The 27,709-nt window shown below is 42.0% G+C and overlaps 2 protein-coding genes across 2 annotated transcripts in view; one reads left to right on the top strand and one right to left on the bottom strand.

The window, feature by feature from the left end:
- Nucleotides 1-854: 854 nt before the first annotated feature.
- ccdc59 (coiled-coil domain containing 59) lies at nt 855-25,964 on the bottom strand. The gene is made up of 4 exons (XM_080850882.1): nt 25,787-25,964; nt 3,380-3,734; nt 2,128-2,215; nt 855-1,526 (listed from the first exon to the last, which is right to left on the bottom strand). The coding sequence occupies exons 1-4, from the start codon at nt 25,932-25,934 to the stop codon at nt 1,362-1,364; spliced, it is 756 nt and encodes a 251-aa protein (XP_080707008.1). The 5' UTR covers nt 25,935-25,964; the 3' UTR covers nt 855-1,361.
- Nucleotides 25,965-26,524: 560 nt separating this feature from the next.
- Nucleotides 26,525-27,709, top strand: part of mettl25 (methyltransferase like 25) — a 44,155-nt gene continuing 42,970 nt past the window's right edge. Inside the window, 1 exon segment of the mRNA XM_080851753.1 lies at nt 26,525-26,571. The gene's annotated coding sequence lies outside the window, so the exon portion shown is untranslated.

The following is a 27,709-nucleotide window of genomic DNA, read 5'->3' as shown; positions in this document are numbered from 1 at the left end:
TCCTCTCGGCATTGTTGATCTGTGTGGGTACACCTTGGCACTACAGTAGTTCGGTTGGTTTCCTCTCTCTTTTAATCTGTGTTGCCCAAACCTTTCCCTTAGGATGTCTCAGTTGAAAGGTTTGCTTAATTGACTAATTAAGCACCCAAATAAGTTTCACCGAATCTGTTACCTGCTTGACTTTACCAATTCAGCTGGGGGTTCACTTACTTTTGAAATTGACTAATTCCATGTTTCATGTAATGTTTTGGCTACTCAAACAATTCCCTCCAAACAAGTACATGCAAATGATAAACATAAACCTGACATTTCATCTATGGAAAATTGGTGATGAAAAAAAAATGAAAAATCATGGTAAAACAACAGAAAACTCTTCGTGCTCAAGGGGCTCACATACTTTCAAGTGGCACTGTAAGTACTTGAGTCTCCTTGTTGTTGCTGTTCTTATTGTTAAGTAAGTGTTCAGTAATTTAAATACACATGTTCAGTATCAGTATGGTGGCTGTGGGTCACCCTGGTGTGTTCTAATACATACAGTCGTGGCATGTTTGTAATTATACTTCAGTCTTCAATAGTAGCATCTGACAACAATATCTAAAGACACTGAAGCAGCAAACTTTGTGAAAGTGTATATTTGTAACTTTTGGCCACGTCTGTACGCTAAGTTTGTTGGGGATGATTCTAGTATTTGACATTAAGATGTTTGGCACCTGCCCAACCATAGCACAGTACAGTACTGGTGAACAGTAATCATGTCAAAATTACAATACACTAAATACAGCAAACACTATGACACTGTGATTTCACTAGAAACACTATGATTTCCTTCCAAGTAAAAAGATACAAAAGTTGAATAGTAGCCAAGTCCTTTTATTATTTTATGACATTTTTGTGAGAAAAAATCTATTCAAGATCTGCAAAATCTGGTGAAACGTGTCTGAGTTGTACTGAAGAGAATGGTACTAATGCTGCCTTCCTGTATGCCTAACAGAAGGGAGCTATTCCCAAAGAGTGCAATGTTATAAGGCACTCCTAATTTAAATGGCAGCTGGTCTTCCTGGCAGTACTTTGGCATACTAACCTTGTCATCACCTGGGGAGCTTCATTTTAGCTCCTGGATGTTAATTACATCAATATGATAGATCATTATTTTTAAGCTCCCTCTTTCCGTGTCTCAATCTTGCTCACATACTCACACACACACTGTCTCACAGACAGACACAGACACACACACTCTCTCACACAGACACAGACACAGACTCACATGATAGATTTGATGACAGACACAATCTGATAACCTTTGATTGGTTGTAGTATGTACTGCTGCATACTGCCTTTCAAAGGCAACTATTAGTGTCTTGTCATTTCTTTCCGCCCTGGATCTTCTCCAGCAGCAGCTCCATCTGGGCATTGAGGTTGGGCTGGCCTTTCTTGTTTTTTTTCTTCAGCAGGAGATACGTTGCCATTTTCTTCTCTTTATACTTCTGAATGGCCTCCTCTCTCTCTGCTGTACTTTTCTGGTACGCCTATGAAAACACAATTCAATATATTTTGTTATTTAGAGGTAGTTGTGAGAGACAGGCAAGATGAGAACTTCAGAATGTTAGACAAGAAAGAAGGCAAAGCTGCTCCCTCCTGCAAAGCCCAGCCCACTCTCTGGAATAGATCACAACAGATGTTGCTAAACCTGTCACATTAAGCAGGAGGTGCAGGAGGTATAGACACATGTAATAAAGCAGGAGGTGCAGGAGGTATAGACACATGTAATAAAGCAGGAGGTGCAGGAGGTATAGACACATGTAAGAAAGCAGGAGGTGCAGGAGGTATAGACACATGTAATAAAGCAGGAGGTCACATGTAATAAAGCAGGAGGTGCAGGAGGTATAGACACATGTAAGAAAGCAGGAGGTCACATGTAATAAAGCAGGAGGTGCAGGAGGTATAGACACATGTAAGAAAGCAGGAGGTGCAGGAGGTAGACGCAGGTGCAAATATTACCTTTAACTTTTGTTGCATCTACATGATCTTTAAATTACAATCCTAATCTGAACAAATTCTAAGACGTTTGAAATTTCCAAGACATTTCTATTTTCTGGGCATGTGTATAGACACATTAAGGTTTCCCACCTCTTTCTTTCTCTCACGCTCTTCTTGTTGTTTCACATAATCTTCTTTTGTCCTGTTATAAGACGTCATCTTCCTCTTTTTCTGCTTGCTAAGGGGAGATAAACAGAGCACAATACAATTAAGGGCCGGGAATTCTAGAGCCTATTTTCAAGCTCCAGGGGTTTATTCTAGCAGGTTACGTTACATAACTTTTATTCATTTAGCAGATGCTTTTATGCAAAGAGACTTACAGTATAGATAAACATGTTTATTCAGGATGTGTGCTCCCTGGTAATTAAACCCATGATTGTGGAGATATTAACAACTTGCTCTACCAGTTAAACCACACGGAAACAGGCTATTTCTCCATAGACTATATATTCCTTTTGAAACAATGGTTTAGACTGAGCCATATACTTTTTCAATCTTCACTTTACTTCAGGAGGATGGAAGGGAGGGATGGAATTTGATTGGCTGTTAGGCTTATATATCAATAACCTTTCACCAGAATTGTGGCCAATACTCTTATATGGGTGTCTGGAATGGCATGAAACAAACAGGCCTCAGTAGTCCTATACACGCATTGCCTCTGATTGTGTTCCCACTGTGCCACAGGTTGGTAAATACATTGACACAGGTTTGTTCCCACTGTGCCACAGGTTGGTAAATACATTGACACAGGTTTGTTCCCACTGTGCCACAGGTTGGTAAATACATTGACACAGGTTTGTTCCCACTGTGCCACAGGTTGGTAAATACATTGACACAGGTTTGTTCCCACTGTGCCACAGGTTGGTAAATACATTGACACAGGTTTGTTCCCACTGTGCCACAGGTTGGTAAATACATTGACACAGGTTTGTTCCCACTGTGCCACAGGTTGGTAAATACATTAACACAGGTTTGTCCCACTGTGCCACAGGTTGGTAAATACATTAATTGTGCTGATGAGTTTGTTTTAAAGTCTAAAACAAAAAAACATTGATGATAGGCCACAAATTCTGTCCAGTCTTAACCAAATTCGCACAGAGAATCACAATGGTATCTAAGAATTTGACAAGCAATATCAATCATGACTGCAACATAGGACATATGCATCTCACAACCAAAGTTAAACCTCATTGTGACCACTTGAAATGTGAGTGATCACTTGTGTTTGTGTGACTTTAGGGCTAAGTATAACTTTAAACAATGTAGGCGTAACTCATCCCAATACTGCTGACAAATACTGTATATCTCCAACTAAAAAAGCTGAGGAGATGTATGATGTTACCTGTCTGGCAGTTGAGTTGATGCTGAAGGAGCCAGTGTACTGACAGTGTCTGTCTGCTCAGAACAAACTGCAGGGTCAGCTGCTATGGTGATCCTGTCCTCGTCAGGGCAGAGTTCATGGCTGTCTTTCTCCTCCTCTTTTCCCATTGAAGCTATTCTCCCTTCAGTCCGACTTTGTCTTTTCTTAAGTTCTTCATTTCTTTCTCTTTCTTCTTCAGCCAAATAAAGGTGTTGCAGATGTTCTGGATACTTATCTGTTAAATGAGTTTCCTGTCCCTTTCTTTTCCGTTGGATTCGAAGCAGTTTGTTGTACTCATGCTTCACCTTCTCCTTCCTCTTGAAAGCGAATCCCATGCCTACATGACGAAACAGAAGATATAATGAGCGTTCAGTTTCAGATATCAGGGTATGCGGTTTCTGCTCCCTCACCCATATTGGCTGCATCATTATCAATATAAGTTTTACATTCAGACACTCAGAATTTCCCATCAACAGGTTTTGATCTTCCTAAATACACTGCAAACCACTAAACAAAAAGGGTACTGCATCAATCACCCACTAAAAGATATTCTTTTGGCTGCTCACTTGTGGCAAAAATCATAATCATGAATATTCCAGTCATGGAATATGTGGATCAATTAAATTAAATTAAATTTTATTAAATTTAATTTATATAGTGCCAATAAAATTGTCTCAAGACGCTTTACAGAGGCCAGGGTCACAATTATTTAACATGATTACTCATTCAGTGTTTCCCTTAGCAGCAGTGTTGTTTTATGGAATGGAATTATTTGTATCTTTATCAGTGGTAATAGTATCATCATCAATGCATATTATGCTTATATTATAATAAAACAAATCCAGCATAATAGCTGTGAGATAGTGGTGCATCTGAACAATTCATTGGTCTAGCAGTCACAAAATCTGTTTCCCCTGACAGCAGTGTATTGTACTCCACACAACTGGGAAATTATAAATTTAAGACAATTGTGGGTACAACAGAGTCTAACCCCGCCCATTTTAACTGAGACAAAAATGGAAAGCACCATATAATAATGGGACCATGGTGGCATATAGAATAAACATATAGAATAGGGGATTAGTTAAAGAGACAATTATATCGCAAACAAGATCAAACAATAGGTGTAGCAACACACTTCTGGAAAGAAGGGTCGTCCGATCACCTTTTACTAGGATACAAGGGATGTGATCAGCCAAGGCTGTTTAATGATGAGAAACCATCTGGTTAAATCTAAGAGAATTTAATGCGGAATGGGGGACTGTGACTCACAAAACAGTACATCAAGTGTGGAGGACAGAGAATGAGGGCTGGCAGGTAGAAAATGCAATAGCAGAGGGAAGAAATCGCTTAATAATATCAATAACATATGAAACAGATGAAGCCATAGATGAGGAGTTGGGCTCCTCAAACAACAAGGTCAATAGACCCGGATATACGAAGACAAGCGACAAGACTAGGGAGAACAGGAAGAGAGATAAAAGAACCCATACCTAGTCAAAATATTAGAAATGGAAACAGTTCACTGGTACCCTACAAATGAACAAGGAGTGGCATTAGTAACCCCACCAGTGGGAGATGTGAAAACCAGGGTAAGAAGCGCTGCTGCTTGTTAACTTTCGTGAATTTGTGTCAGTCAACATGGGTGTTATGTATCCATGACAGTGTTAACAGCATGCTTGTATTTTGATACCATGCCTGTATTTTGATGTAACCGATGATGTGTTTACGGTCGGTGTGTCAGTTGCGGCTCTCCTGCTTCGTGTAGTGTTTTCACATACAACATTGGCGATGAGGATGGAGATCACATCCACCACCTACACCTTTCCTTACACTACCAGACAAGCCTCCGGTACCGTGGATTCGTTGGCTGGAATCGTTTGAAACATACCTCGCAGCTCTCGGACTGGAGGAAGCTAGCGACCTGCGACGGATAGCACTACTTGTTCATTGCCTCGGTACTGAGGGACAGCGCATATTCAGAACCCTGGGACAGGCTAAAAAGTATAAAGAAGCTACAAAACTACTTGAAGCACACTTTGCAGCTCCACAGACTGCAATTCTCCGCCGGATAATCTTCCGGCAGCGCAAGCAAAAATCGGGTGAGTCAGTCCAGCATTATATAGTCGACCTCCGCATTCGGTGAAATGGAGCAGAAAATGATAAGGGACCAGCTTGCAGAACACGCAGCCCACCCCAAAATTGGGAAAAGCTAATTATGTCACCGGACGATTTGACTCTTAAAAAGAGCTGGAAATAGCCTTGCAAATCGAAAAAGCTACCGAGCTGACATCACATCTAGTTTCTCACGCTTTCTCACAGCCCACCTTGACACAGCATGTCGAAGATTCTGAGCGCTCACCTAGCCCTGCATCATCAGACACGGACACAGGGATTAACTACACAGCCCGCATACGTAGCCAGCCACGTCGCAGCTGTGGCAACTGTGCCTCCTCTTCACACATGAGCAGAGCCCCAACATGCCCGGCCAGGGGAAAAGTCTGCCAGTCCTGCGGGAGAGACAACCACTTCGCCAAAGACTGTCGCTCTGCGCCGTCGGTGCTCGGCCCACGGACAGGCCCACGACAGGCTGGGGCTAGCTCATCAGCCCCAACACCCAAACACTCGGTCAGCTCTCCACGTGTGTCCTTCAAGACATGCACAGTGGAACTAGATGGGGTCTGTTGTCCTTTACTGCTGGATACTGGAGCGGCTTTATCTCCATGGATATGGCAATTCCAAGATCGACTTAGTGGCCTCCCTCAGCTGTCCGTAGCGCCATGGCAACCAATCCTTGGCTACCTTCACTTTTCAAGTGGCACGGCATGGAGCTAACTTCATGGGGCTGGACCTCATCACTAGCTTGGGCTTCACGTTCATGGACAGCTGTGGAGCAACCATTTCAGCTGTGGAGCAACCAGGTCAGCTCACCATGGGAACAGCGATGGCCAGCACTCTTTTCTGGCCTAGGCTGCATGTCAGCTTTCACCCATCAACCTCTACTTCGCAAGACATACACCCGGTCATACAGCCTCTCGGCCGCATTCCCCTGGCGCTACGCGATGACGTCTCAGCAGAGCTGACAAAGCTGTTGGACTTTGAGGCATCATTGAGTCAGTCAACGCCTCGCCCTGGATCTCTAATATGGTCATCGCGAAGAAGAAGTCTGGTGGTTTGCGTGTGTGTGTGGACCTGAGGGCGGTTAACAAGGCGGTTAACCGTAGTGCCTGACAAATACCCGCTGCCCACAGCAGAGGAACTGACTTCTCAGTTTTACGGCTCCAAGATCTTTTCTAAGCTTGACCTCCGCCAAGGCTACCTGCAGGTACCTCTGCACCCAGACAGCGGTAACCTCGCCGCTTTCGTTACACACACAGGCGTCTTCCGCTACACCAGGGTGTCGTTTGGTCTTTGCTCTCCCCCTAGCTGCTTCCAGAAAATAATGTCTGGCATCCCAGGGGTGGTGTTATTCCTGGACGACATAGTGGTCACAGGTGCTCGACACGCTGGTCTACCACGCCCTAACACTGAATGGGGAGAAGTGTATTTTCTCCGCTTCTGAGGTGGAGTTTGTGGGGTTTCACCTGACCCCAGAACGCCTCAGCCCACTTCACTCTAAAGTGGAGGCCATTCAAAGGCTGCCCATGCCCTCCAGCCCTGCCCAAATTGCCTCCTTTCTGGGCATGACCGCCTATTACTTGCATTTTCTTCCCTAGTATTCCTCCACCACTGCCCCTCTACGGCTGCTCCTTAAAAAAAAGACGGCCATTGGGCATGGACCCCTGCCTGCCTGCTTGCGCTTACGCTTACGTAAGGAAGCATGAATCAGCCTTTACTCCTTTCTTCCTACCTGTTTCTTCATCTCCTCCCTCTATTTCATCTTTCTCTGTTTCTTCCTTCTCTGTTGGTCTTTTTTCATTTTCTCCCCTTTCCTCTTCTCCACTCTTTGGTTCTCCACTGCCATGATTTTGTTCTCTCACCAGCCCTCTCACTCTTTCTCCTCTCTCTATTTGACCTCCTGGTGTTTCCCCTCTCCCTGTGCTCTCTGCATCATTGCCTGAAAGAATATGTTTAATTTAAGAGTTGTGGGGCTGAGAACACCAGTTAAGGAGCCTGTCAATAACACTGACAACATAAGTTAAAGGAATACTCATGTACTGCCTATGTCTTCATAAATAGCCTTTACAGCATGTTTTTTTTTCACATCGAGAACTGACTTGTTTTCAAATAATCCATGTTTCCAGTGTATTTCGTGTACTCAAATGACTTGACATGACTTCAAATAACGCATTGATTAACCCTCTAGATCCCATAGCGGCCGTCGACGGCCTTCTTGTATTCTCCTATAGCGGCCGCCGACGGCCGTAACTTTTAAAGACACAGTGTTAATACTACAACATTAATATATGAAAAAACACCCCGCTAATGGATAGATTAACATCTTACTTTTATTTTGAAACCGGAAACTGGATATGCAGTCATTGGCTTTTTTGAAGTATTTGCTAATTTAACCTCGCTACTGACAGATCGCCTGAAGATTACAGTGTCTCTTGGAGTAAAGGCTAGAAATCAGAGACGTCTACATCTGTTCTCACTGGATGATACCGTATTTTTGTGCACCAATGACGACGACTAATCACGTTTGTATGACAGTAACGATCCTGTTTGAGAAGTCAAAAATTAAAAGCCGTATTCAAATAGAAATATAATGTCAGGACTTTGGGCGACGATTGCCGTAATTTGGCACTTTGACGGCATCTAGTGGCCAAAAGGACATTTTACTTTATGTTTGTGTTCACATGTGCCTTTGTTTCTCGTTATGTGCCCTCACCTGTTCCCAATTGTGTGCCCTCACCTGTTTCCCATTGTGTGCCCTCCTCTAACTATGTGCCCTCACCTTTAAATACCTGGTTAGTTTCCCTGCTCTGTCTCTGGTCGTTGGATTGTTTTTTGTTCCCCATGGTTGGTAGAAGTGCTCTCAAGCAGCATAGTTTTGTCGTGCTCTCAAGCACATTGTTTTGTAGTGCTCTCAAGCACATTAGTAGTATTTAGTTTATGGCCTTTTGCCCTGTTCTTGATTTTCTGCGTTTTTGTAGTTTCTACCTGTCGAGGAATCTTTTGTGTTTTTTGAAAATAAAAAGAAGCTAAACTCCAAACGACATCCTGCAACTGGGTCCTGTCTGTAGCCCACTGGGTTAAGCGCTGGTTCCCCAAATCCAGCAACTCAGGTCTCATCCCTGAAGAGCCCCTGACAGAACGACCAGAGCATCATGGACCCAGCAGATGTTGTCCAACAGCGATGGTTGAAGCAGATGAGAGAGACGCTACTGGGGATACTGCTTCATGGCGAGAAGGTCTTGGAGCAGGAGCGGGAAGATATCCTCCAGCAGCGGGATCCCGCTCGCCAGCGGGAGGACATTGCTCGTTACCTTCAGAGGATGTCAGGACTGGAGCAAATTAGGGCTACTCTGAAGAGAGACGCTGCCTCTACTCCTGCTCACTTGACGACAGCCGTTGCTTCCCTTGTTCCCGCTGCAACCTGTTCCTTCCCGGCACCTCCTGGAACCCCCTCACCAGTGCCAGCACCCCGGCGTTTCCCTGTGCCAGCACCCCGGCGTTTCCCTGTGCCAGTGCCTGTCCCTCGCCGGGCTCCAGTTCCAGCACCCCGGCGTACCCCTGCTCCACAGAGTACTGCAGTTCCTCTGGATATCTGGTCCCTTCCGGTCCCCGACCTCCCTGCTCCTATGGTTCCGGTGGTCGCCAGCCCGGAGGTCGCAAGCCCAGAAGCCCCCAGCCTGAGTGAACCAGGGCCCCCAGCTGCTGCCGTTCCAGAAGCACCCAGCCTGGATGCAGCAGTCCTGGAGACCCCTAGCCTGAGTAAACCAGGCTCCCCAGCTGCTGCAGTTCCAGAAGCACCCAGCCTGGATGCAGCAGTCCTGGAGACCCCTAGCCTGAGTAAACCAGGCTCCCCAGCTGCTGCAGTTCCAGAGGCACCCAGCCTGGATGCAGCAGTCCTGGAGACCCCCGGCGAAGAAGGCAGCCCCGATGCCGCCAGCCCCAGCTACTCGGGTTCAATCCCCGAGAAAAGCCCTAACAGAGTGTGCGTGCGTGTGTGCGTGTGTGCGTGTGTGTGTGTGGCTGTGTCTGTGTGCATCTTTTTCTGTGTCTTACAGTTGTGTGTACGTGTATGTATGCACGTGTGTGTGTGTGTCAGTGTTAAAGTGTGTGCTTCTGTGAATATGTGCCTGGGCGAACCTGGCAGCCCGACTGCCGCCGCCATAAGCGAACCAGGCAGCCCGAATGCTGCCATCCCGAGCGAACCAGGCAGCTCGAATGCTGCCATCCCGAGCGAACCAGGCAGCCCAACTGCTGCCACCCCGAGCGAACCAGGCAGCCTTGCCCCCGTCTCCTCTGTCCTAGGTTCCACTGTCCCAGTATCCAGTGCTGCCAGCTCCAGTGAACCTGGCTGTCCCGGTGCCGAGTCAACCCCAGCCACTGGTCCTGCAACCTCAGCCACTGGTCCTGCAACCCCAGCCACCGCAGGTGCTACAACCCTGACCTCATCCTCTGACGGGGTCTTCCAGTTCCTGGCCAAGGAGAGGCATCTTGGTCTCCTCAGCTCCATCAAGGCTTCCAGTCGCCTGCCAGACCGTTTGCCTCGTCCTGGTCGTCCACCCGACAAGACTCTGCCTCGCTGTGGTCATCCGCCCGGCCGGCCACCAGACACACTGCCTCGATGTGGACGCCCGCACGGCCGCCCACCAGACACTTTGCCCTTGCTTGGCCGCCCGCCCGGCCGCCCACCAGACACTCTGACCCTGCTGAGTCCCCGCCGTCCTGGCTCCTTACCCTGGACCCCCTCCACCCACCCGGTATGGACTTTTTGAGTTTTCTTTGGGTCGTCTGGAAGCCGACCCTTAGAGGGGGGGTTCTGTCAGGACTTTGGGCGACGATTGCCGTAATTTGGCACTTTGACGGCATCTAGTGGCCAAAAGGACATTTTACTTTATGTTTGTGTTCACATGTGCCTTTGTTTCTCGTTATGTGCCCTCACCTGTTCCCAATTGTGTGCCCTCACCTGTTTCCCATTGTGTGCCCTCCTCTAACTATGTGCCCTCACCTTTAAATACCTGGTTAGTTTCCCTGCTCTGTCTCTGGTCGTTGGATTGTTTTTTGTTCCCCATGGTTGGTAGAAGTGCTCTCAAGCAGCATAGTTTTGTCGTGCTCTCAAGCACATTGTTTTGTAGTGCTCTCAAGCACATTAGTAGTATTTAGTTTATGGCCTTTTGCCCTGTTCTTGATTTTCTGCGTTTTTGTAGTTTCTACCTGTCGAGGAATCTTTTGTGTTTTTTGAAAATAAAAAGAAGCTAAACTCCAAACGACATCCTGCAACTGGGTCCTGTCTGTAGCCCACTGGGTTAAGCGCTGGTTCCCCAAATCCAGCAACTCAGGTCTCATCCCTGAAGAGCCCCTGACATATAAGTATCCTCCTGTTTATTTCTGACTAGCTAACTCGCCAGTAACGTCCTCGTATGGCAGTAACTGAGAAGTGTTGGTTTACAAATAGCACCAGCCTCATCGTATACATAGACAAAAGTCATAGCTAGATCAGTGATGTTTGAATAGATTGTAAACCCATGACACTTTTATTAGCAGAGATATGTAACATTTAATAATTGGTCTTTGAGGGACGTTCAGTAAAGCTCATTTTCACGTAACCTCACTTGTGGAAATGGCGGTCAATTCGTGAGTTTCGCAACCTACGAAGGAAGCACCCACGTCTGTGGGTGAGAGCTATTATTTGCACAAATAAACAACGTGGGTAATCGGCTGTGTTTTCTGGTTTTCAGAAGAAATGTCTTATAATTTGTATCGTCATCTCAATTTCCATGACCAGTTTGCCAGCTAACTTGCTAGCTATCTACATTGACTGAGGTAACGTTAGTCTGAGGAGTTCGTCTGGAGTTGGTTGATAGCCAGCTATTGACTCAGCCTCATCACTTACTAAACTGATAAGATTAAGATAAATAAAATGTATAGTAAAAAAAACTTCATCTCTACTAGTATTTCAAATCCCTCCTTTGTTTTGAGCTGTAAGCTTATGGTTACAACAGTAGCTACAATCAATAGCAAGGTCATCATTGAATATTGAAAACCTCATTTTGAAATGGTATTCAGCAGATTATTCGACAGCCAACTATGTTGTGATGTTAAATTTTAAGCGTGTACAGCTTTTATGCTGTAGAAAAGCTAATCACAATGAAATCAGGACCAAGGTATAGGACATCACTTCTACAAAAATGTATAGTAGATGTGATATACCTTGTCCGTATGTAGTACACACTGGGATATTGAGCTGATGTTGTGGCATAAAACAATTGACATAAAAATGGATGAAACAATAATGACTTCCACTGTGATGGCTTACAATAATAGGATAGTTTTTTTTCTTTTATGTGTCAGGATGTCAGTTGTTCCACCTCATCTGAGGGTAGAGAAGTGAGTGAGGGTGCTGTGGCAGCAAAGAGAAGTGAGGACATGGGGGGGGAGGAACAGCGAGAGGCCTGATGAGCGTAAGGAAGCTTCAGTAGGACATAGTAGGTTTCTCACTGACGGAATTGAAGATGGAAAGTTGTCAGCTTACAAGTGGTGGTGTTTGTATAGGTAGTCTGACATTACAGTCTGTAGTCTATAGTAGTCTGACATAAGATCCATGTAAAATATATACATTTATGTAAAAACAAAATCTGTCTTAGGTCAAGTGTATAATTTAATTTGTCTGAAAATACAGCATCTTTCCATCTACAGTGATCTAAATTGTGTCTGGTTAAAAATATATAATAAATAAGTTAACTGTTTTGAACAGAGTACCTAAATATCTTGAAAAAAAATGCTGAAGTTGCACAGCATTTTGCTGGTGGTGAACATTGACTGAGACAGTCCATGAATATCCATGAATTTTGGAAGTGGTCATTGACTGCATTTTGTATCTAAGCAAAGGAAAAGTATCCCATTTAGTTAGTCTACTGCTGGATGTGTTAAGTGTTTTGAGAAAGATTACATGGTATTGAACCAAGTGTGAAAATGATTGGAAAAAAACTTTAATGGTCTCACTTTCTGAAGCTTGTCACCAGAGTCTGCTAGGGTAGGTATCTGCATAACTCCTCATACTTATTTCATGGCATTGGTGTGTGCCACATAGGACACTTGTAAGGCTGGATCAGATGAACAGTAGTCAAGAAAAGAGGGTATATGATGGATACCCATGAGGATGTTTATCCTCACAAACACCTTCACCTCCTCCACAAATATATTGCACCAGGATGCTTTTGGAGAGGCATAGAGTTAGGTGTTTTCCACCAAATTAGCAAAAATGTTGTTTATCTGTATGGTTAAGTAGTGTTAATATTTTAATATTTATTTACAAAATATATAACGAATACTAATTAAATACATTAAGAATATATTAAATATAATAACAACATCTGCTGTATGGTTCAAAACGTAGGAGTTTGAACTTTAGGGTGTATGTAATGATTTGTATTTTAATATTTGTAGAAGTCACTTATACATATTTGATATCATATTAACAAAGAATGTATGCCCTTTCAAACAAAACAAACTTGTAATTGTAATTTTTCTTTTGTTTTCTAACTGTAACTGTTTGTTTACAGAATAACAAAAAAATGAAGGAATTCTCTGTTTTTCGTGGGATTTTGCTGCAGTGTTCTAGAATTCTATTGGGGTATAGAGGGTTAAGCATATTGGCCTATTCAGTGAATCAACAGCTTTGCTCCCTGCTCACGTTTCTATGCAAGAGCACGGACGTGTCATCATGAAAGTAAAAAACAAATTTATTTGAAAAATGGAAGATTCTATAGCTAAGCTAAAACATTTCACTTAGCTAGCTTAACTGGCTTGCACATAATCTGTCTACAATTTCTCAATGAATTAGCTTTATCTGCAGCGATATGCGTGAAGATAATTACTCCAGCATTTTCAATTGCTGAAAGATTTTAGTTTTATTAGGCCTATTTAGATGGAACCGGGAAGGCTGGCTTGTTACCTGCATCATCGTATTTGAAAGCACGTTATTAATAGCGTTTGTCCCTGTCTTAATGCGATGTTATGCGAACCAAAACAACGTTTAAAAACGTGAATTAATTTTCTTCAGACTTACTTTGAACTTGAGGCTTTTTGCGGGCATCTGTGGCAGTGGGAGCACTTCAAAAATCGCCTGATATCCATGGCTAATTACCGGTAATCTTTTCCTAACAGGTAGGCAGGCAGACTAATACAGAACTTGTACGTGTTTACATCCTTCCCGGATACTGATTGGTGTCGCCGCTGCAGCCACAAGGCACTGATTGGAGGGTCACAGACCATAATACAGTAGTAGAAAATGATTCAGACTACAGCGTTTATATGTTCAACCATATGAAACGTAGTATTAGGTGTTTTAAAATGACACAAGTTTATTTCAGATTATTCCAATGGAAGAATACAAGGCGCAGAAAACTTTGAGCTGCGTAAACGCCTCTTAGAGGTGGATAAACGCTAGGTGCGTAAACGCTATTTCCAAAATTCCAGAGGTGAGTAAACTGTGTTTACGTGCATTTACCCTCCACTTACAGCCCTGGACTCAAGTGAAATAATGTTGACGTAAACAAAGGAGTTCAAACACAGATAAACTTGTTAGGGACAAATGCATTGTGTAAGATCAAATTAAATGCGTTTGCGAGTCAACCAAGATCTTTCGGTCCCACACCTGTTGCTAACACCAGGCGACGTATATTAAAACGATGAATAGCACAACGCACAACTGTCCTTATAATCAGGTTTTATAACTTATCATCAAAATAAGAAATTGGTTGCCAGACTTGCCACCACCAGTTATCCTTTGCCTCAGGGGATGCAGGTGATCTGACTGAGTAGATCAGGGGAACATCCTGCAGCGCTGAAGCATTCAGATTCACTGATCCAGACCATTATCCTGACTTCCTAAACCTCGCGAAACATAGAAAATTCGCTGACCCGGACACAGAAAGTGGATTAGGGGAACGGCCCTCACAAATGCTGCAATACATTTACAATAAATAAGCATTTGCACATAAATGTTGGTGTAGGTGTTGTGTCAGTAACGGTGCAAACCCATGCCACCGTTGTGAGCGACGCGATTTCTAAACCCAATGCATTTCAACGGGAGCCAGTCCATTGTGACGTAGATGAGCGATCTCAGCGTCGCGATCGATGAAAATTCGAACATGTTGAAACTTATGCAAATGAGGAGCGATTTTTCCCGGCAGCGGCCAATGAGATTGTTTGGTGTCGTCTTTGACGGTTTGAAAATTGTAGGACTGTATGATATTTCCACACGCTACACCACGGCCACTCAAAGCGATGTAATTCGGTCACATCGCGTCGTGTCGCTGGCATGGGTTTGCACCGTAATGTTAACAGCCATGTCCCCACCACTATTCATAATTTGAATTTTGTCCCCACCACTTTTAAAAATGTGCAAACCAATTGCGACCGAAAAAATCCCCACATATTCAACCGAAATCGTCTAATCTAAATCTTGCGTATGATCCAGTCCCATTAATTCGCAAACATTTCTCAATTACGGTGACAGTTATTCATAATTATGAGCTATCACTTGCCCAATAACCATTTTAACAATAGTCAGTCTTGACAACAGCAAATAATTAATTTAGCCTCATTTGCCTTTTGCTGAATGAAACAAGTCTCGTTTTTATTAAGTAATATTGCCATCGAAAAATCGCAAGGATGTCTGGGTTATCTTGTTGTCAAAGATTCTATAGCCCACCCACAATTGTTACGATTGTTGCCCACCCTGTGTTGTGTTGCATTGCGTGTTGAGTAAGCGATAAGTAGGCTCCCCCATGCCCTTCAAACACAAAAGTGGCTGTAGGAAGCGGCATGAACGCAACGAGCAGGATGAAAGGGTGGCAAAACTGCCAAAATTATCTTCATTTGGATTTGTGGCGAAGAGTGTTCAGGAGAACGCTACGTCTCTGACCCCCAGCCCAACGGAAATCAGGCCCACCAGGGTAGGCTAATCACATAGCGTTTACTGTCTGATATACTGTCAACTCCTATAGTTCATGTCCTGCTTTTCAAGCAGCGATCTCTCAGCAGTCATGAGTGCAACAAATAGCAAAAGCTCAGATTGTGGATAACCACTTGGTTACATCAGCCTTTGGCGAGGTGTGCATGGCTCTGCTATTGTTTCTTACCGTAGAATGCCATTCTAAACGTCATGCATGTTACGTTTTATAATACGCCTAATAATACTTCAAATGTATTTTTTCGCTTCAATGTCGTTAAAAGAATAAGATATTGTTGGAGGAAGTTTGTTTTGTTGCAGCAGGCGCTGTCGAGCGGCTGTTCCCATAAATCCATGTAAATGTTCGTAATTCACAATAATGTTTGATAACCCCCTGAAGAAGTTGTATTAATGTTTCCCCATGTGTTGTCTACTGCTCTACACTGTTTCTCCAAAATCAGTTTGATCGATGAAAAGTTAAGTTGCCAACACTGTTCTTTGTCCTATGTTTATTAGAATTACATATCCCGAGCCAATACCCTGGTGTTTCCAACGCCGTTTTGCAAAACAAGGCAAAATAAAATCTGTGGTTTTCAACTTTTATTGTTCGAATGGGATTTTCAACACCTGACAATACACTGTAGAGCATATTGTAATGCAACATTGAATGGATGAATAGCTTACATAAGGGTACCCAGCACTTTTCAAACCACACTCAAGCTTATGGTTATTGTCCCCACCACTTCTAAAAACAAACTGACGCACTTGCTAACAGTGAGGACTAGTTAGTGAGGACTTGGTTGCAATTAATTGGGACAGGTATCAACTAATACCAGATGTTCAAAATGCCTGGGAGTTTTTTTATTCAGAACTAATTACAGTTATAAATAAGCATGCTCCCTTTAAAACAGTCAAGGTTAAAGGAAGGCATCTGCCCTGGGTATCCTCTGACCTTATAAGTATTTTCAGACAAAGAGATAACTCTTGGGCCAAATTTCGTAAGACCAAGGATCCGGTTGACTGGGAACAGTACAGACACCTGAGAAATAAAAGAAAAACTGTGACTAGAAATGCTAAATCTAACTATTTCAAAGAATCTCTTGATCATAACTTCAAAAACCCTAAGCAATTCTGGAAAACAATAAAATCTGTAACTAATGTTTCAGATAAACCTCCCCTTAATCAGATAAGGAACAACAATATCATACTAAAGGATCCATTCTGATTGCTCAAGCATTTAATAACCATTTTTCATCTGTCTGTTCTGCTCTTATATCTAACCCTTCATCTAGCGATGCTTTCAAAATGGTAAGCCCTCCCCGTAATAGTTGTTTCTTCTCATTCAGAGAAATTACACCAGCTGAAGTCCAGAATGCAATTAACGAGCTAAAGGTTAGAAGTGGGCCCGGCCTGGATGGCATCGAATCAAAATTTCTCAGGCTTTCATCTCATGTCCTTATGTTCCCTCTTTGTGATCTTTTTAACTTGTCTTTAGCCACTTGTGACATACCGGCCATTTGGAAATGTTCACTCAGGGCTTGACACTAACTTTTTGGCTTAGGAGCACTGTGCTCCTAACCCAGAAAAATTGGGAGCACCAGCAAATATCTAGGCGCACCACTATAAAAAGTTGGCCAAACCAAGTAATACTACTATTGATCAATGTTAACAACCTGGAATAACATGTTTGAACAGATTATAAAAGGAAATACATGTCTTTGCTTAGTTAAAGGCCTACATTGATAGGTGGAAAAGAATTGGATGGCATTTTAGGTGGTTTAGATGGTAGGGGAAGCAGGACAAATCACACTATTTGTTTTAACTAAATTCTTTTATATTAATAAAAAACAACAACGTTCAGTCAGTCAATTAGACAGACAAGAGATGCTGAGCTCCGGTCTCCTGGCTCTACGGCCAGCGCTGAACCACAAAATAAAAGTATCCAAGGTGTTTAGTAATTTCTCAGAAGGAACAACATTTAGCCTAAGCGGAACTTCATTGAAAGAAAAATTCTAATGCAGTGCTTTACAATAAATATAGTAATTTGGGTGTAATTATTCCGAAAGGTAGCCTTTATAAATAATTTAATAACTGTAGTGGTTTGCAACAAACTAGGCTACAAAACATGTCATTTGAATTTCATTGAGGGAGATAGTCCTATTTGGCTGTGTGGCTCATCTTGTATGCAGGCCTATGGAAGACACATCTTTCTGACTAAACATAGCCTATGTCAAAATGTTGCAGTAATCAAGATCACTTTGATCTATATATGGCCTAATATGTCTAATTGAAAATATTGGACATTTCTACCTCAAATCTTCTCTCGCCTCACGATTTTGTCTTAGTGGAATTCATTAGGCTGAAACCGCGTTCACAGTCTGCGCTAGATGCTTGGAATGTTACACAAATGTCAAGAAGTTGTACCAGATCTGGAAAATGCTCACCTTTCAGCGACCAGTTACAATCTCAGATAATTACTTAAGGAGTCCGCTTTTCCTTTTTTCATTAACCTGAATTCGTTGTTGACAAATGCGTCCCAGGACCGCATATTATGCTTCCTCCAGAAGCGTTTCGAACCTTTTCGCCAGATTGGTTACGTCATTCAGCCCATGATCAAATTCACTAACTGCACGATCCAACGTGTCCGGCTCAAAGGCAGCCCACTCAACTCATTTTCAGGGAAACGGGCATTCAAGTGCTCACAAACTTTACGGATTAACAGAAAAATGTCACTTGTGTTCACTGCATGTTTTCCCACGAGAACTCTCTTTTCGCGTTTGCCTCCGAGCGGAATTTGCAGGTCACGCCACTCCTTTCTTCATATGTAAATATGTCTGAAAGTTTTATCCTACCTGTGTCAGTTTGGACTATTTCATCTAGCCACTCATGTTTAAACGTTAGGCAGACCTTTTTCTGGGGCACCTGCTCTGCCTTTCTTTTCGCCATGATAGCCTATAACTGCTGGAGCAGAGCCCGCCATGAGAGCTAAAGGATACTTTCTTTGTAAACATTCTAACGCACATCCGGCTTGGTTGTCAGACATGTCAGTAGTTTTAAATGTTTATTACCTAGCCTACATCCCCTCTGATGCTCAGATTTTTAACCCTTAAAAAAAAAGTTTGTGCCGTCTGAAAAATGTGCGCGGTTTGCAAAATCTAGTGAGCTACCACTTCGACTGGCATGCGCGGTCGCGCGCAGTTTAGAGGAAACATTGCAGGGGACTAGTTTTCGCCAGCGGGGCGTGGATCTTGTTTATTTTTAGCGCTCATGCCAGCCTATGACTTGGCTCTGAAGCCCATTATCTAGGCGCAAGCCTACATATTTGCTTATTTCTATAGGCGCACGTGTGGACGGTGATTTCAAATCAAGTCGCACGGCCAAAATTCCAGTCGCATGTGCGCCCAGATCAGTCACTGGCAAGCCCTGTTCACGTATTACCCCCTTACACAAAGGAGGTGATGCACTTGAACCTAATAACTACCGACCTATTTCAATTATATGTTCTATTGCTAAAGTTTTTGAAAAATGTATTTATAATCAATTGCCAAGTTATCTTAACAGGAACAAAATCTTTCCCCCTATCAATCAGGCTTTCGATCCAACCACTCTACCTCAACAGCTTTGTTAAAACTAACTAATGATATTTTTTCTGCTTCAAATGATTCTAAACTAACAGGTGCCATCTTTATTGATCTGACTAAGGCTTTTGATTTGGTTGACCACTACCTCCTTTTAGACAAACTCTATTCCATTGGTCTGTCTCACAATGCATTGCTCTGGTTTAACTCCTATCTCCAGAATAGAAAACAATGTGTTGTCATACAAGGTTCTAAATCTGACACAACCTTACAAAAATATGGTGTGCCACAAGGCTCAACTCTTGGTCGACTCTTGTTCTCTATTTTTATCAATGACCTCTCCTCATTCTGTTCTGATTGTTGTGTCCAGCTCTATTCTGATGACACAGTGTTATACACATCGCAAACAGACACATTTCAAATTCAATCTACCTTGCAATCTGGCTTTAATTCTCTACAACACTGGCTGGCAGCAAATAAACTGTTACGCAACAAAACTAAATCTCACACCATGATTTTTGGCACTCAACAAAATATTAAAACAAAGTTCAAATCCTCTTCATATATGACCACCTGTCTCGATGGTACACCACTGAAAAAAGTTGAACACATAAAATATCTTGGACTCTGGTTAGACTGTGGACTATCATTTAAATATCACATTGATCACGCCGTAAAGAAACTGAATTTTTGCCTTAGTGTCCTCTACAGATCTAAACACTGTTTTTCATTTGCTGTTAGGAAGAGACTTGCTTCTCAACTCATATTACCAATTCTCGACTATGCAGATGTTGTTTATATGGTGGCCTCAAAAACAAATCGCCATCCTCTTAATACTGTGTATAATAGATTGTGTAGGTTTATCATTGGCTGTCCTTTCACAACCCACCACTGTACAATGTATGAAACACTTAACTTTCCCTCTCTCAATATAAGAAGACAGTTGCATTGGTATCACTTTATTTTTAAATGTATTTATTTCAACTACCCTCTTTACTTAAATAATGTATTTGTACCAGTCTCATCTCATTACAATTTAAGACATGCCTCTCAAATCTTTTTTTCTACTCCCACAGTCGGTAAATCTGTTGGTAAAATGGCTTTTGAGTTTAAAGCACCATTAGACTGGAACAATCTACCAGGAAATATTCGGTCAATTTCATCATTACCTGTGTTTAAAAATGCTCTTTCTTCTTATTATGCGAACTGCTGCAACTGTTTCAATTAATATCTTCATATATATATATTAGGGCCGGGACTTTAACGCGTTAATTAAGATTAATTAATTACACAAAAATGAACGTGTTAAAAAAATTTACGCATTTTAATCGTATCTATTTTTGCACCGCGGAACATTTCTCACTGGAGGAGTTTCAGACGGACCGATTATACTGGCGCACCAACTAAGGCGCATAAATTCGGTTCAAACAAGTTGAACAACAAACCACAGTGGCACAGTGAACATGAACAAATAAGCTGATGAGACGGCGTTGGTTGGCCCAGTCAGTGGATGGGATATTTTGTTACAAAAAACGAACGGATGGAGGCGTCGTTAAGAACATGGTTCAGTGCAAGCTATGTAACAAGGAATTCGCATATCACCGCACATCGAGTATCACCTCAATGCAAAACATATAGCAGCTAGCGTGGACGTTAAGCCTGACTCCGGGTACAACCCACACACAACCCACACTCCACCAAAGATGTTTTCTAACAGTCAGGGTTTCCAATGTTCTGAATGTACTTGAAAGTATTGTGTTTTACATTAAAAACCCATATTTATAGTTTACAGAAGGTCTACTTATCTACTACCTGAATTTCTGAAATGTACTACATTTCTAAATATGGTATTGCTACACTTAATGGCAAAAATTGCACTGGTCTGTTGGACTTGAACAAAAATAAACAATATTTTTGATGCTTAAACTTATGTATTCAGTCATTATTCAATGGTATACTAAAAATCCATGTGAAAAAAGTTACTTCTCACTGTTCTCAGGTCAAATATTTATATGCGATTAAAATGCGATTAATTAATTACAAAGCCTCTAATTAATTAGATTATTTTTTTTAATCGAGTCCCGGCCCTAATATATATACAGTACTGTGCAAAAGTTTTAGGCAGGTGTGAAAAAATGCTGTAAACTAAGAATGCTTTCAAAAATGGAAGTGTTAACAGTTTATTTTCATCAATTCTTCATAAATTAACAAAATGCAGTGAAGGAACAGAAGAAAATTCTAAATTAAATCAATATTTGGTGTGACCACCCTTTGCCTTCAAAATAGCATCAATTCTTCCAGATACACTTGCGCACAGTTTTTGAAGGAACTCGGCTGGTAAATTGTTCCAAACATCTTGGAGAACTAACCACAGAACCACAGGCTTCCTAAAATTATTCTGTCTCTTCATGTAAACCCAGACAGACTCGACGATGTAGAGATCAGGGCTCTGTGGGGGTCATACCATCACTTGCAGGACTTTCTGTTCTTCTTTAAGCTGAAGATAGTTGTTAATGACATGGCTGTATGTTTGGGGTTATGTTCCTGCTGCAGAATACATTTGGTGGCAATCATACGCCTCCCTGATGGTATTGCAAGATGGATTAGTATCTGCCTGTATTTCTCAGCATTGAGGACACCATTCATCCTGACCAAATCTCCAACTCCACTTGCAGAAATGCAGCCCAAAACTGGAAAGGAACCTCTACCATGCTTCACTGTTGCCTGCAGACTCTCATTATTGTACTTCTCTGCAGCCCTTCGGCGAACAAACTGCCTTCTTCTACAGCCAAATATTTCTAATTTTGACTCATCAGTCCAGAGCACCTTCTGCCTTGTTTCTGCACCCCAGTTTCTATGTTTTCGTGCTTAGTTCAGTCACTTGGCCTTGTTTCCTTGTCGGGGTAGAGCTTTTTGGCTGCAACTCTTCCATGAAGACCACTTCTGGCCAGACTTCCCCGGACAGTAAATGTCTGTACCTGGGTACCACTGGTTTCTGCCAGTTCTGAGCTGATGCCACTGCTAGAAATCTTCCGATTTCGAAGGTAAATAAGCTTGATGTGTTTTTCATCAGCTGCATTAAGTTTCCTTGGCTGACCACTGCGTCTACGATCCTCAACGTCTTCTTCAAAAGAGCTTGAACTGTACATTTTGAAACCCCTGTCTGCTTTGAAATCTTTGTCTGGTAGAGACCCTGCTGATGCAGTATAACTACGTTGTGTCTTGTTGCTGTGCTCAGTCTCACCATGTAAATGGATAAAAAATAAACATTTATTGTATACATTTTTCAAAGCATTCTTAGTTCATAGCATTTTTTCACACCTGCCTAAAACTTTTGCACAGTACTGTATATTATATATAATAATATATAATATATAAATATTGTTTATTTTTGTTCAAGTCCAACAGACCAGTGCAATTTTTGCCATTAAGTGTAGCAATACCATATTTAGAAATGTAGTACATTTCAGAAATCCAGGTAGCCTATAGATAGGTAGACCTTCTGTAAACTATAATACTTTGGGTTTTTTAAGTAAAACACAATACTTTCAAGTACATTCAGAACATTGGAAACCCTGACTGTTAGAAAACATCTCTGGTTGTACCCGGAGTCAGGCTTAACGTCCACGCTAGCTGCTATATGTTTTGCATTGAGGTGATACTCGATGTGCTGCGGTGATATGCGAATTCCTTGTTGCACTGAACCATGTTCTTATCGACGCCTCCATCCGTTTGTTTTTTGTAACAAAATGTCCCATTCACTGGGCCAACCAACGCGGTCTCATCAGCTTCTTTGTTCATTTTGTTTTGTGTCTTTGTTAAGACGTTTTTTATAAATCTGTACTTAGACGTGGATTTGATCGCACGCATAGTCTAAGATCAGTTCTGTGCGTAAGTACGTTTTATAAATGAGGCCCATAGATAGATAGATATTATTACTACATACAGTATGCAGTACTACATTACTACTAGGGATGCACGATATTGAATTTTAGCCGATATCCGATATGCCGATATTTACAAGCTCATTTTGGCCGATTGCCGATGCCGATACCGATATATACACCTCAGCTTTTTAATTATTGAAAAGTCTCTCCTGTACTAGAATTAATCTGTTATTATGCTAGGGTATTGCTGTAAATACAGGACATTACAGACTTGATGTGTATCAATTTAGAAATAGACATTCACTCATGAAACTGAAATGGTTTCAAATATGGCAGATTTATTTATATTTTCACGTCACAATTTTCATACTTGAACAGTACCTCCTTGAACTTGAACAACTACACTCTGGAAATGCAGCTTGGCTTACTTGGCAAGCTAACGTTGGTTAACTGACTTACAGTTTAATAACGTCCCTTCTAGGATTTCTAGACTAATCTATGTAACGTTATTGCCAAGTTAGCTGTTTAAATTCCACATATGGAAAAGTAAGCCATGTAGATCGCGTGGGCTCGTGACATAATCCTTCTAGGATTTCTAGACTAAGCTATGTAACGTTGGGCTGGGCGATATGGGAAAAAGTTATATTTCGATTTTTTCCCCAAAAAATTTTCGATTTCGATTTTATATCACGATATGAACAAAATCACCCCAAAATTTTTTGAAAAACGTACACGCCCAGCCACCACATTCTGGTGCATTTTACCATGTTTTTCTCTGAGATGTAAATCATGTTATCAGCATATCAAATTCACAATTGATATAGGTTTGGTGGCCTGATAATTATGTTGGCTACATTCAAACTGACCACCTCATTAAAGTATGACTGTTCAGGTCAGAAATGGCCAAATGTGTATTGAAACGCAAAGTCTTTAAGGATGGAAGCTGCCAGAAGTAAACGGTTCACGTAGGGGAAATCGTTTTCATACATGGCAAAGCTTGACAGCATGCCCAGCACACCAATGTTCATTTTATTTGTGGCATTGACATCATCTTTCGTGTGTGAGTCAAAGAGAGGTATACAAGTGAGTGACACATTCAAAAAAAAAAAATTCTTCTTTGGTGAGTGTGTGTTTAGTCGCTGCTGTCGTTAGAAAAACTGCCATTAGCTAGCTAACGTTAACGCCAGATTAGCTCACGGTTGTTATGGCAATAACAAAACGATTATAGCCAGATAATGTCCATTGGGTGGTCCTTAATTGTCCACTACAGGTAAAACTTGGGCCACTCTGACTTACTTTCTTCTTCGAAAAAAAAAAATCCGTATGTCCATTTCTGTGGTCTGCTTCTAGCGCGACGCTCCGATCAAATCAGAGAATGAATGAACATTAATGACAGTTGAATCTGCGTGCGTGATGAGGCTGCGTAGTACACCAGGAAAACGCGGAGTGGATTTATATTGCTGTGGGTATTCCCCACTGATAAAGTTGAACGGATTTAATTGTGAAGCAATGGAAAGAATAATGGACTAGTAGACCACCAGTCACGCACGCACTATTTTGACTGCAAAAGTGGGGGGGTCGAAACGACTTGTTTTGAAAAGTGAGGGGGTCTTGTCCCCCCCCAATTACATTGTCGCGACGCCCATGGGCTACGTGCGGCGCTGTATTCGCGGGTCTGTGAAAACATTGATTTTTTATTTTTTTTTGAAGGCGCCATCTAATCGAACGTCTCATTTAAAACCGTAGAAAAAAATTACATCGCGATTAAAATCGAAATCGAAAAATCGCCCAGCCCTAATAAATTCCATAAATGCAAAAGTGAGCCATGTACAGATAGCGTGGGTTTGAGACATAACGTTTCACATCCCGTGAAATGAGGTATCATCAACTTCTCTGGTGTCACGTAGCATGCAAGCTAACAAGCTAGTGTTGTCTAACTAACTCCGTGACTTATTAACGCCAATTAGCGCGACAGGTAATGTTGTAAAGCGTGGCACGCGGGTGGTCTGTATCTATGCATGCAACCTACATTATGGCTAAGCTGCATCTCCTCCTCCTTCTCCTGAAAAGTTTTCTGACAAATAGGCATTTTGTCATCATCCTCTGATACTGTGAAGTAGGATACTGCCACACAGCCGACGCTCATAAACATTTGCATTGCGTGCGCATAATTTACACGTCACCTTATCGGCCAGGTACATCGGCAGAAATTTTTCATATCTGCAGATACCGATAATTAAGTTTTTAAGCCGATAACTGCCGATACCGATGTCTTGCCGATAATATCGTGCATCCCTAATTACTACATACAGTATGCATTACTATTATTAACATTAACATTGTAATGTCCTGAGCTGATGATCTGTTGTTGTGCTCTATTTGGAGCGCAGTCGTATAATTCGTTATGTATTTGATGTCTTGCTGCAATTCTGCTGATCGTTTGTTGTGTGGTGTTTTTGTTTGTCCTGTCTTATTGTTGTTTCTATGTTTATTTTCATTTAATGTATGTTTACAATCTGATTGTGTTGTGGACCCCCTCGAAAACGAGATGTTACATCTCAGGGTTATTCCCAATAAAGATAATTTCCAATAATTTCCAACAGCCTGAGAACCGGGTAGTACGCCACTTTGATAGGGCAGCTTTACCTGCCCAAATCACGTTGTTGTTGTTGTTGACCAATACACGATTAAAATTATTTCTATAGTCTCGTGGTGTATTGCGAATATTCTTGTTGGATTGCAGGATATTACTTTAGTAAAAATAGGGTAGAGGTTAACGTATGCCAGAGGCTGCTTCTAAACGACGGGTCCTTTTCGTACCACAGCAGCAGTTTATTTCCAAGCTTCATTAACTTACCCTCCTGCAAACTTCCATACTGTTGTTTGTGTTCCGACACCCACTTCTGCTTGTATTTGCCTGTCGACCGAGGTACCTTCGAATAGTGATTTGCTCCGTTTCTGCTGACTTCTCGACAATTATTTAAATCTTTATGCAATGATGCCATTTTTCCTCTAGAAATGTCACGCAGCGCAAAAGCCTCCGCATGTACAGTCGGACGCGATTTGATGACGCAAATATCGCTTCTTCAAGGCAAGCTGTATCGAAAATGAACTGTCGTTCTGTTGAGAATCCATCTTCGGTGATGCAATTGAAGGTGAACTCCACTGATCTCAAAAAGATCTTTTTGAGATCAGTGGGTGAACTCCCATTACATTTGGCTTGGTTCGGAACATTCAACATGGCTGCCCAATATGCCTTCTTCAACACCACAATGATCGATTCGATTGGGTGAGTCTGAATAACTTGAAAGCGCTCGGTAAGATTGTTTCTGGTTTGACTCATTTAACAGATAGACACGACTGATTTAACGACGCTCTTCTTTAACGAAACTTTGACGTTGTCTTTCTACTATCTTTAACCAAATGTAAGTAGATGTAAGATGGAAGATTTAGAAATACCACTCCCTACTGTTAGGAGAAAAATAGATGATGTACAGCACTTCCTTTCCATTGCATTACACATTGCTAATGCGCACACCGTAGAGTTTTACACGCATAATATATGGGAAGAGTTCGTTGCTCTATCACCGGAGGACGTGTTATCCCAATTAAACGGTAGTCCTCATTGGTCGGCTCAAGAGGGTAAGTGAAATGAATTATATCCCACTCGCGTTTCACTTGTCTAGGCTACTTTCTTCACCTCTGCGCATCTAAATCAGGTGGACAATAGCGTTCTCCTATTTTTCACAAAAATAATCAGTAAATAATCAGAACACTTTCTTTACAACACAATAAAGAATATTGTCCTACTTGTGCCACGGACGCTGCATGATTGTGACATTTGTTTAACACAACATGCTGTCTTGTAATCGGGAATCACTACATGATCCGCGGGAGGGGGGGTTATAAGAGTCACACAGTATAAGAGTTGCGTTGGTTTTCGGCTTTTGGATACTATTCGCCTCCAGGGACGTGCAGTCATAGGAGGCAGGGGAGGCAGAGCCTCACCTGTCATTTTGAAAAGTAAAAAAAAAAAATATTAAAAAAATATATTTTTTTTGTATAATAATCATATATATTTATGTATTATAAAATAAATATTCATATTTCTCTAGTTATCTGTGTTACGAATGTCATTTCTGCATGATTCCGATCATTTCGAGCATTTTTATTATCAAAATCGCTGAATTTGAGCATAAGGTTCCCAGTGATCAGCCAATGAACATTGGACGTGCGGTCAAGGGAGGCAGATGCATTGCAGTCTATGGGCAGGGTAGGCAGTGCCTCCCATAGACATGTATACATGTATACATGTCTATGGTGCCTACACCTAGGATTGCGAAATCACTCCAAACTGGGTTTTACGCATGCGTGCGCAAGCGTAGAACCTTTTGAGTTGAGCTGAAAACGCATTGAAAAATATTGCAAGGGAGGCACGCACTACCAAGGATTCAAGAAGGGTGGCGAGCGAGAGGGCACTTGTTGGGTATATAATCTGACGTTGGATTTTCTTCTTCACTTCTCTACTTGAGTTTGACAGCGAAAATGGAAGATTGCATTGCTAACCTGAAGCTGTTCTCAAAACTGAACTTTCAGTCCAAACAAGACTGGAGGCATGTTGAATTAACTAAGAACGTTTAAGTATTTTAAGTTAACACAGTAGTATTACACATTTGCATTGGAGTATTTCACGTTTCCCAACGGGACTACATATTCATGCGCAACACGAACCTAAAGAAGCTAAAGGCTGTTGATGCAGGAAAGTTGCCTTGAAGTTGTG

This window comes from Sprattus sprattus (assembly GCF_963457725.1).
Source record: "Sprattus sprattus genome assembly, chromosome: 14".
In the NCBI taxonomy this organism is placed as follows: Eukaryota; Metazoa; Chordata; class Actinopteri; order Clupeiformes; family Clupeidae; genus Sprattus; species Sprattus sprattus.
The sequence above is the reverse complement of the archived record's forward strand: the minus strand, read 5'-3'. Positions and strand labels throughout refer to the sequence as shown.

Bases quoted from the DNA above. Each gene is read 5' to 3' on its own strand.
- ccdc59 (XM_080850882.1), bottom strand. From the start codon at position 25,934: ATGGCATCATTGCATAAAGATTTAAATAATTGTCGAGAAGTCAGCAGA. The intron at 3,735-25,786 runs GTAAGTTAATGA...TTCGTCATGTAG, and splicing joins GTATGGAAGTTTGCAGGAGG to GCATGGGATTCGCTTTCAAG. The intron at 1,527-2,127 runs GTGGGAAACCTT...GTGTTTTCATAG, and splicing joins AGCGTGAGAGAAAGAAAGAG to GCGTACCAGAAAAGTACAGC.